At 49.3% G+C, this 10,883-nt stretch overlaps 1 protein-coding gene across 1 annotated transcript in view; it reads left to right on the plus strand.

Moving 5' to 3' along the window:
- The window catches only part of TIAM2 (T-cell lymphoma invasion and metastasis 2), a 96,430-nt gene that overhangs the window by 34,956 nt on the left and 50,591 nt on the right, over nucleotides 1–10,883 (plus strand). The window contains exons 8-11 of the mRNA XM_006757705.2: nucleotides 1,033–1,218; nucleotides 1,792–1,938; nucleotides 9,278–9,439; nucleotides 10,819–10,883. The exon at nucleotides 10,819–10,883 is cut by the window's right edge and continues 23 nt beyond it. Coding sequence (XP_006757768.1) covers nucleotides 1,033–1,218; nucleotides 1,792–1,938; nucleotides 9,278–9,439; nucleotides 10,819–10,883 — 560 coding nt within the window. The remainder of the gene's footprint in view (nucleotides 1–1,032; nucleotides 1,219–1,791; nucleotides 1,939–9,277; nucleotides 9,440–10,818) is intronic.

A 10,883-nucleotide genomic window follows, 5' to 3' on the forward strand; every position in this document is an offset into this window, starting at 1 on the left:
CGGGGGTGGGGGTGGAGGAGAGGGGCTCAGCCTTTTCTATTCGGGCCTTCACCTGATTCGATGAGGCCCACCCACATTAGACATTTTGTCCCACGTTTTGGGTGGAGATTATCACAGCGTTTCTGGCAAAACGTATGATTCCCTGTTTTAGATGGCACTGTCTTCACCTCCCAGTTGCACTTTGATGTGTAGTCACCTAAGTACATTAAGTGATGCCTTCAAAAACACTTTGTAAAGTGCAGAATTCAGTGACAGTGTGAGAGATGGTCATCGTCCTTGATCTATAGTGATTGGCATAGACCTGGATTTTATTTTATTTTATGTATCTATTTCTTTTCATTCACTGTGGATGGCATGGGCTTCTTTATCTCCTGGTATCCAGTGGCTCCTTGGTTTTCCTTCTCTCATGTCTCCACCCCCAACAGAACCCCTAGAAAGTATCTCAGAAACTGGTTCACATGGAGTTGTATGAATAAGGGAGAAGCTTTAATAAACCGCGGCATTTTATTAGAAGACAGAATAGTGCGCTTATAATTGTGGATTTTCAGGAATCAGCGCGAGAAGACAGGTGTGAGACGGGCTGAGAATATCCTTTCCCTGTGCCTGACCGCTTCACTGGTCCTGATCCCAACTAAAGTGCATTTGCTTCTTACTATCTTGAGTTACTTACTCAGAATGTGCAGAAATGTAAAGCCACACCCCCTCCCCCCCATCCAGCATACGTTTGTGTGCCATCAGCTCATCTGTAAACGTGAGGGAATGGCACACAGTGGGAAAGCTGACTTCCCATTGTGCCTCCGCCTACGTCAGGTGTCTCCAGAGGTCGTGCCCCTCGGGCAAGGCACCATGGGGACCCCCATCGCAATGCTGTGCTGTCTGACCTGCTGGCTGTGTTTCCGCAGAGGGGTGAGCCGGGGGAGGGGGGAGGGCTTGTTTCAGCCAGGCCACAGTGTGTGACAGGGATCACATTTTCTGTTTGACTTGTGAACACTCCTCACTGTTCTTTAAATTGCCCTGTTCTTGCCTCCCCAGATTCAGCAGTGGGAGCAGAACCTGGAGAGGTTCCACATGGATCTGTTCCGGATGCGCTGCTACCTGGCCAGCCTGCAAGGCGGGGAGCTGCCCAACCCCAAGAGCCTGCTGGCCGCCGCCAGCCGCCCCTCCAAGCTGGCCCTGGGCCGGCTGGGCATCCTGTCCGTCTCCTCTTTCCACGCGCTGGTGAGTGCCAGGGGGACAGAGGACGCTCCCCTTTCCCGGCTCATGGCCCTCAGCTCCGCTGGGACCCAGCAGGGCCCGGGGCGAGCGCTGGGGGTGGAGGGTGGGCGGCATCCTGGCTCCGCTGCTGCTCCTGGGACCCAGCTCCCAGCTCCTGGGAGACGGTCGCTGAGCGTTCACATCCGCATCTGCCTTTCCTCTGTCCCTTCTGGACGGTCAGGAGGGCGGGCGCCCGGGGGTGGCCACACTGAGTGAATTAAAGGGCTGGCTGAAGGTTACATTCCGGGGCTTCCTGAAGCCGTGCCTGTGGGTGGGGTCTGTGGGTCCTCGCTCAGCCTGGGGAGGGGCCCGTGGGTGTCTGCCCCCTGCTGCCCCCCGTGGAGGGATCTGAAGGTGGTCAGGGCCTTCTAACCAGTAGGTGATGCTCTGTGGTGGGTGCCCATTGGCCATGCCAGCTGCACCGCAGCTTCTGAAGGGGCCGTCAGAGCCTGGAGAGCAGGCAGCGGGCGCTGTCAGGCCGGGCTTGGTTCCGTCGCCCCGATACCACCCTCCAGGCTCTAAACTCTTCTGAATCAGGTGTGTTCTCGAGACGACTCGGCTTTCCGCAAGCGGACGCTCTCGCTGACCCAGCGAGGGAGAAGCAAGAAGGGCCTGTTTTCTTCTCTGAAAGGGCTGGACACTCTGGCAAGAAGAGGCAAGGAGAAGAGGCCCTCCCTAACGCAGGCAAGTGCCTCCGCTCCCCGGGACCGCAGGCCTCCTGGGACATCCTGGTTCCCCGCTCCCCCCCACCCCCCACACACACACACTGCTGCAAATCCTGGGTCCGCCCTCACGTCTGCAAATCATAAAAGCTCACTGTCCGTTAACAATAGGATCAGAGCTGGTTCAAAGGAATGCAGCCTTAGCCTGGACTCTCCCCCCAAATGAAACACACAAGTTGCTCACTTTCCCTTTGGTGCCCCTTGCTCACTCCTGGCGTGCTTGGTAACACAAGAAGAAGAATCAGAAAAGAATCCCCACTTTCATTGCCTTTTGTACTCATATTTATGTTTCCGATAGATTTCATATAAAAGTGTGTGATTAGTGATCAGAGTAACTGCAGCTACTAGTCGATGGATCGTGCCAGGCACCTGGCTTCCTTGTGACCCGGACGAAGTAGGCCAGTGACGGCGAACCTTGTGAGCTCGGCGTGCCAGCATTTTGAAAAACCCTAACTTAACTCTGGTGCCGTGTCACATATAGAAATTTTTTGATATTTGCAGCCATAGTAAACCAAAGATTTATATTTTTGATATTTATTTGATATATTTAAATGCCATTTAACAAAGAAAAATCAACCAAAAAATGAGTTCACGTGTCACCTCTGACACACGTGTCCAAGGTTTGCCATCACTGAAGTAGGCCCTTTGCCATTACATTTCTCAGACGAGGAGCCTGAGGCCTGGGTGGGTTAGGGGCTTCCTTCCCCCTGTTCAGCCGCAGCCGTGGGGCCGGGACTTGGCCATCCTGCACCCAAAGCCCTGACACGCCGGCCTGCTGCTGCCACTGAGTTTCCTTGAGGAAGGGCGGCTGTTGGCACGTCTTATCAAGTAACAAATTGCCTGAGCACTTAGTGTTGAGATGCGGCCACGTGCAGTGAATGATTTTCAGGACATTCTGAGAGCTCCTCGCTGAGGCTTTTTCTAACACTGAGCATGGAGCACGACCTGGCTTCATGCTGCTGACTGACGTGTTTCTCCAGAGACTCTCGGACGGATGAGTTATCCTATGGTTACCTAAGGCAGTGGTCGGCAAACTGCGGCTTGCGAGCCACACGCGGCTCTTTGGCCCCTTGAGTGTGGCTCTTCCACAAAATACCACGTGCGGGCGCACATGTACAATGCGATTGAAACTTCGTGGCCCATGCGCAGAAGTCGGTATTTTGTGGAAGAGCCACACTCAATGGGCCAAAGAGCCGCATGTGGCTCGCGAGCCGCAGTTTGCTGACCACTGATCTAAGGGAACAGGGAAAGGGCAAGATGACATCTGAAGAGGGTCTTGTTTTGATGTTTGACAGGTTGTTATTACTCTGACTCTGCTTTCCGTATCATGTGGAAGCGGGGGTCATGTTTTATGGAGCTTTATTTTCTGACTTTTATTTTATTTTATTTTTTAAATATATTTTATTGATTTTTTATAGAGAGGAAGGGAGAGGGAGAGAGAGCTAGAAACATCGATGAGAGAGAGACATCGATTCAGCTGCTTCCTGCACACTCCCTACTGGGGAGGTGCCTGCAACCAAGGTACATGCCCTTGACCAGAATCGAACCTGGGACCCTTCAGTCCACAGGCCGCCACTCTATCTATCCACTGAGCCAAACTGGTCAGGGCAATTTTCTGACTTTTATAGAGCCATTTATTTGATGATGCATAACAAGTTTGTGAACGTTAGGAAGTTGAATCATCAAAGCACTTCCTATGAGCAGGACTTATGTTGGACCTAAAAATAAATTTTGCCAACATAGCCATTAATGACTAGAATCAATTGTTTAAATTGGGCTCAGATTACCAAGAAACCTTTTTGTGATTTCGTTGGCCAGTCCCGTGGTGCTCTACTGGGCATGATGGAGGTATTATTGCATCTGTTTTACAAAGCATATGTATTTAAACAGCTACCCCATTTATTTTAACCAAGCAGTGCTTCCAGTATAGGGACGCTGAAGAAATTCCTTTGACTTAGAGGGCTGTTTGCATGGCGTATTTATGCTTCGGTGCTGCAGACTCCGATAACCAGGTTTAATCGAGTTGCAGATTGAATTAAGGGCATTTGTTCTTACAGATCCCTGGGACTTAGAAATCTGCCTGCAGCTGGTTGAATAATGAATATTACACTTTAGGAGTTTTCCTCCGCTGGCCACTCTTGGAGGATGTTTATAACTTTCCCAAACCAGCTATTTGTATACAGTCGGCATATTGTGCTCGTTAGTGTAACACAGAAAGGCAGTCATTCCTGAGCGGTGGGAGGAGGGGCCGTGGCGTTTTTAGATATTCCACTCTCGGTGGTGCCCGTGTCACAGTTCAGCGGTGAGTCACCCTGACTTGAAATCTGTTAAGGTTGGAGTCAAGCCAGCCAGTCCTAGCTAAGCATTATTTAGGGGCCGGCCTGGCCAGCCCCAAGTGAAACCTTATAGGTGCTTCCTGGTGAGTAACAGTGAGCCTCAGGGTTTGCCGGGAGGAGTTTGTTATGGAGATGGCGACAACAGTCCCCCACGAGGCTCAGGAGTTTCACCGCAGACACCGAGCCCTGGGCCTCAACGCGCTCCTGGAAAATTGGCTCTGGGCGTCCCAACGGTCTGTGGCAGCGAGTGAATGAAGTATTATCACATTAGTCATTAGCTCCAAACGGGGGGAAATGCTACTGTGGGTTTTTAAAGTGGAAAATATGAACGAAACCATGTACTCTGAACTATAACCTAGCATTTGTTTAAGTAGAATATTAGTATGGAACCCTACAATACATACATATATATATATATACAGATGGATGGCAGGGTGGAAGGAAGGAAAGAAAGAAAAGGAAGAAAAGAAAGAGAAGAAAGAGAGAAAGAAAGAAAGAAAGAAAGAAAGAAAGAAAGAAAGAAAGAGAAACAGACATTGGTGGTTTTCCTTCATAGTAGCTGCCCAAGAAGGAATGAACACTTTCTCCTGTGACATTTCGCTGCTGTTGAGAGCACCCAGAGCTGTGAGGGCCCCCCATTAGGCTCCCCCCCCCCCCCCGCCCCATCTCACTTGCTAATGGACGTCCCTTAATCAGCAGCCCTGGTGGCTGGGCCCATTTGTGACAGGCAGGCTCTGATTTGCTACTCACTTCCCTTCAGTGAGCCAAGTGGTAATTACGGGCCATTTGATCCGGGAGCATCTGCTGTGAGAACAGGCGGAGCTTGGAGCTTCCGTTCCCTCCTCCAGGCTCCCCCTCCTCCAGGCTCGCTGAGCAGACGTGAGCTTCCCGGCCCATCCCTGGAATAAGCACAGTAAATGCTTTCGTGGGAGCTGCCCTACCAGGGGGCTGAGTGGTTTGTCAACCTTGACCAGCTGGTCTGCAGAGCCAGAGGGCAGGTCAGCCGTGTGGCTCCGGGTTCGTGGCCGGTCGGCCAGAGCTGGACCGCACGGTGGGTGGTCTGAGCTTCAGTGCTCACCACGGTCCCCAGGGAGGCTGTGACCCAGGTCTTCGTAGTGACCATCACAGACTCGCGGTGGTTAAATCTATTTCAATGTAATGCCACCATCCAGACTGGACTTCTTTCACAAGGTTGGACCCTTCGGCCTTGCCTGTGTGTCTCAGTTGGTTGAGCATCAACCAGGAACCCAGAGGTCACCGGTTCGATTCCCGGGCAGGGCACATGCTGAGGTTTTGGGCTTGATCCCCGGTAAGGGGCATACAGGAGGCAGCCAGTCAGTGAAGTTTCTCTCTCATTGATATTTCTGTCTCTCTATCCCTCTCCCTTCCTCTCTCTCTAAAATAAATAAAAACATATTTTTTTAAAAAAAGAGGTACAGTCGATGTACCTTCAAATGCCGTTCCTCACACCAGCCCCCCCCCTCCCGCGAGGCTGACATTTAGCATCCTTTACAGGGGAAGATACTGAAGCCCGGAGGCAGATCACAGCCCAGGCAAGGCTGGCATTTGACCCAGGTTGTCTGTGTGTTTTCACCGTCTCCGTCTGTCTTCTGCGGGAGCTGGAACCTGGAATGGGCTAATTGGAAGTTAATTCTGAGGGGGAGGGGGGAGGGGAGGAGGATGCAGGCTGGGTTTGTACCAGTCTTGACACAGGGAGCCAATCATAGGCTGGGGGTGCGGGTAAGGATTAAACCGGGATGAGGGTTTTCCAGATGGCTCCGTTTGAGGCGCTGCTCTTCAAGATCTCCTGTTCCTTTCAAAGAATGTGGGAGAATGTTCTCTCCGGCTGGTTGAAAATAAAGCGCGTGTATTCTCAGCCTGGATAGCATTGTCCCTTGAGGGAATCAATCTAGTTTTCTGTCCAAATGGGCAAAACTTGTCACAGCCTAGGAGAGCTTAAATCAAACAGCCTTTTCTTTTTCTAGTTCAAATGAATGAATCAGTACCACATTCTCGATGCTTCCCTTGCATAAGCAGGTTTTACCTCTGTAATTGCATACACTCTGCGATGTGTGTGTGTGTGTGTGTTATACACAGAAAAAACTATACATAAGTTTTCATGGAGGTGTCTCTTGAGAGGGTCTGAGTCCCTCTTGGCCTTGTTGGGCGCCTTCTCATCTGCCGTCCACGCCACCTTAGATTCCTCAGAGCTGCTGTGGGCACAGAGCCCTGATTAATTGAGTATAAAATGCATATTTCTTTTGTCCTCCCTTCCATCTCTGCATCCCCCTGCACACTGTTCTCTTGTCCAGGGCTTCTTCCCTGGCAATAATCTGTTAATTTCTCCTCTTGACTTTTTTAGGGAAGATTAAGAAGTTGACACTATAGAAACAGATTTGAATAAGATACGGGAAATGGACAGCTTTTACTTTGCAAGACTATGTGTGACCGAAGTTCTGGGTGTTTCCAAGTCAGCACCCACGTGTTGGGTGTGTCCTGGGTGCAGGACGCACTGTGTTAGGGCGGAAGGAGACCGGAGGCTCTGCTGTTATGTCAGTCATCCTAGCACCTGGGGGCGCCCGAGCAGCTGTGGCCAGTGACACAGGGCAGAAGCTCATCGAACTGTGTGGCCTTGGGGGAGGGGGTGGGTAGCATTTGAAACGAGGGTGGAGGCTATACATGGTGTCAGCAATGCAGCTGTGGGAAATGGGCCTGAACAAGAACCCGGAGGCGAACGCGGCTTCACTCCTGGGTGGGGAATGAATGGCGGGTGTGTCCTGCATCACAGAAAGGAGCTGGGGCAGGCAGGTGGCATCCTTTCTGTGGGGAGGTGACTGCCGAGGTGATATTTCCATCTAGTGTCCTGGTGGTGAGCACACACTCAAGCCAGGTTCTCAGGTTCAGATCCCCACAATCCCACAGTCATAGGTCCTGTGTGCGCGTGGACAAGGTTCTAGAGTTTTCCCAGCCTCATTTTCCTCACCTGTTAAACAGAGGGCTCTGAATGGTGAGTGACTGACAGCAGGTCAACGCTGATTGCATCGGCCCTGAGTGCCGGCCTCTCTGATGGACAGCGGGGGTGGGGCCAGGAGGGATAGTTGTGGGTTTGCATTTCTCATGTCCCTCTCCCACCCGTCTGTCCTCAGTCACATTTTTCCTGTTCTGTCCCCAAAGTGCCAGATGAAACAGCTTTGCGGCAGGAATCCGGACTGATCTCCGTAGTGTGGTTTCTAACTCCACAGTGACCCCTGCTGGGGTTTTAGTTTTTGGTTCGATTCTGCGTAATCCAGGTCTGTGAGGTTGGGTCTGCGCCTTTAAGCAGTACCTGCTGGTTGCTGCCTCACCTGGGTGAAACCACAGCTCACTGCTCAGAGGACAAGAAGGAGCTGGGAGGTTTTCCCAGAGGAGAGGATGCGGTCCTGTGAGATAGGGACCCTTCAGGAGAGCGTGGTGTCCCTGCTGCTTCTCCCGCCCTTGGCTCCCGGCATCTGCTCCTCTGTCTCTTTTTTCCTTTCGTTTGGCCACGTGAGGTTCATGTTCATCCTGGGCTGTCGTCATCTGTCCGGAAAGATGTACAGAAAGTGGCAGATCCGTGGCAGGTCCAGAAATGCCTCTCAGCGATGATCAGCACATTTAAAAACAAAGGCACAGCCCTTGCTGGTTTGGCTCAGTGGATAGAGTGTTGGCCTGTGGACTGAAAAGGTCCTGGGTTCAATTCCGGTCCAGGGTCCGATGCCTGGGTTGTGGGCTCAATCCCCAGTGGGGGGTGTGTAGAAGGCAGCTGATCAGTGACTCTCTCTCATCATTGATGTTTCTATCTCTATCTCTTTCACTTTTTCTCTGAAATCAATAAAAATCTTTAAAATAAATTAAAAAAATTAAAACGACGGCACAGAAAGATAGGGCTTCCCTTGCTTGCCTGACCCTGTTTGTTTTTTAATTTCTTTAATATATCTGTTTTTGTTTGTAACTCCTACCTAGGAGGATCTTTGACTTCTTTTTTTTTTAATGCATGGAATTCAAAGTCAAATCATCCATCGATAAGAACTTGATGTGTGATGAGGGGGATGGAGTTCTGTGTGGCATTGAACCCGTAGGTCAGGTTCCTGCTGTGTAAGGTGTTTGCACACAGATGGTCTCCTTTGCTCACACATCTGTATTGTTAGTTAATAACCTGCTGCAACTATATGAATAACACCTGCTTTCACGGCGTCGGACACAGGCCCAGCAACGGGGGTATCGTGTCCGGGTCACCGCGTGCTGGTCGGGCGTTTGTGGCTGGACAGTCAGGTCTCTCCAGGCCTCAGCTCTCTGCTTCACCAGCAGACCCCTGTAACCTGGGCAGAGGAAAGCATTTCTGACTTCCTTGCTAAATGTTCACTAGTTTTCTTTATAAAACGTTGGAAGTGCAGGTCAGCACGAGGTCATTGAATGGCTGTGGTGACGAAGTTTAGGAAACTCAGCTTGTTCGGAAAAGGCCGATGCTGGGGGGTGATTTCTAAAAGGACATGCAGATGTGGAGCAGCTGAGGGACAGAAAAAACGTCCCCCAGGATGGAGGGCTGATTTCTAGAAACGAGTAGAAGTTAGGGAGAAGAAAAGCGTGCTTGGCTTAAGTGCAGCTCGGGTAGGATGCAGGCGGGCATCTGAGGCCGCGGGTGAGAGTGCAGCAAAATTCACGAGGATCGTGGCTTAGAGGCAGTTAAGGGGCAGAGCGCCTAGTGGCCAGAACACGGGCCAAGGAGTCAGTTGACTTCCACTCGGGCATCAGTTTCACGTGGGTTAAACAAAGAAGGAAGAACAGCTTGTCTGACAGCCCCAGAGGGTCAAGAGAAGCCAGGGGTGGAAGGAGTGTGGAAGGTTTATGATAAAATAATGCCGTCAGTGAAGGGGATATGATTTCCGTAGTTTCCCTCATTTTAAAAAATCAAGTCAGTCTGCATTTCCTTTTGGAATCTGACAACAGGTCGATGAACTTCTGCACATGTGCAGCTCGGCCGTGGATGGTGCTCCCCGCGACCACCCGTGGGAAGTCCAGACCTACATTCACTTCCAGGACAGTCAGGGCGTTACCGTGGTGATCAAGCCGGACCACAGGGTGGAAGACATTTTGACGTTGGCATGCAAGGTAATGGGTTTCGCTGCAGAGATGTAATTCTGAAGAAAAAGACTCATTAATATCGCATCCCTATGCCTTCTGAGTCTGTGTGGTTTTCAGGCCTCACTCTCTACACCAGGGAAATAGTAACTTGTTAATGGACGTGTTTATTAGCATTCTCCGTGTCCGTCTTTCAGAAGTCAGCATTGCTAGGGCAGGGCCCCTCATCTTCATGAAGACCCCGAGCTATTCACTGAGGTTCTCTAAGTCCCTTTCTGCAGAGAGTGCATCTGAAGGCTGTTGTTATTTAAGTTCCTTGGAGATGGTGCCCTAATCTTGGAAGTAGTTTGATTTGATCCTAAGTAGTTTTACCAAGTTTCACTGGATTAAACAAGTAACTTGGTACCGTTCGCAGTGGTTTCATGCAGGCTGTTAGGAGACATTTTATTCATTATTCAAATCGGGCTTTATTTCTGAAAAGGTAGCCTATGATCAGTCACTGAGTCAAAAACAGACTCAGCACCATCAGGTTAGATGTTTTTAGACCACCAGGTGGCAGAGGAGAGCTTACATATTTTTAGGTTTTCAGAGAAAGTACAATCAACGATATGGAAAGGTAAAAAGGGCATGTAGAGCTTGGTAACTCTTCACCATGCACACTTAATAGTTGTAGATGATCCTTAATTTCAGCCCTCCCTTGTCACTTTGATTTAAGCCTTAGTCTACCAGACATTTACATATGTTACTCACGAATATGAATTTTCTTTTCCTCCATTATGTAAGGTTTTGTTAGTCAGTCAACAATGTTGTTTTATAGCAATGATGCCACCAATGTGTATGTGGGTACATATTTTCCTTTAAAAAAAATTTTAGAGTAGGAAATTCCTAATTCTGAAGTCTGTAGAATATGAGATTTTTCACATTTCACTAATTTCTCTGCTTTAGTAGTGGGAAACAACTTAAAGTTAGATACAACCAATATGTAAAGATATAGCATGTGCTGAAATAGTACGTTGCAGGACTGGGCAAAAGTAGGTTTATAGCTGTAGTACAAATATATAATAAATAAATAGCAAATAATAAATAAGAATAAGCCCAGTGTTTCACATACTCACAACTATAGCCCTACTTTTCCCATCCCTGTATATTCTATTGTCAGACATCTGGGACTAGAACCTCATAAAAATATATATCTTGCTTTTAGTGGTAAACAGTATCATTTAGAGAAAACTTTTGAAAATAATTGTCTGTTCTTGCCATTTTTAAATTCAAGCTCTTATATATGGTTTAAACTCAGCAACTTCCATATGGCATTTCATTTTTTAGACATTCCCACTTGGATTTTTAATGAGCAGGGATGAATTTAGAAAGAATATTTACAACCTGAGTAATTGTCCTTTTCCTTACAGATGAGGCAGGTGGAACCCAGCCACTATGGCCTACAGCTTCGAAAACTGGTAGATGAAAACATCGA

Source organism: Myotis davidii, unplaced genomic scaffold (assembly GCF_000327345.1).
Source record: "Myotis davidii unplaced genomic scaffold, ASM32734v1 scaffold1494, whole genome shotgun sequence".
NCBI classification, from domain to species: Eukaryota; Metazoa; Chordata; class Mammalia; order Chiroptera; family Vespertilionidae; genus Myotis; species Myotis davidii.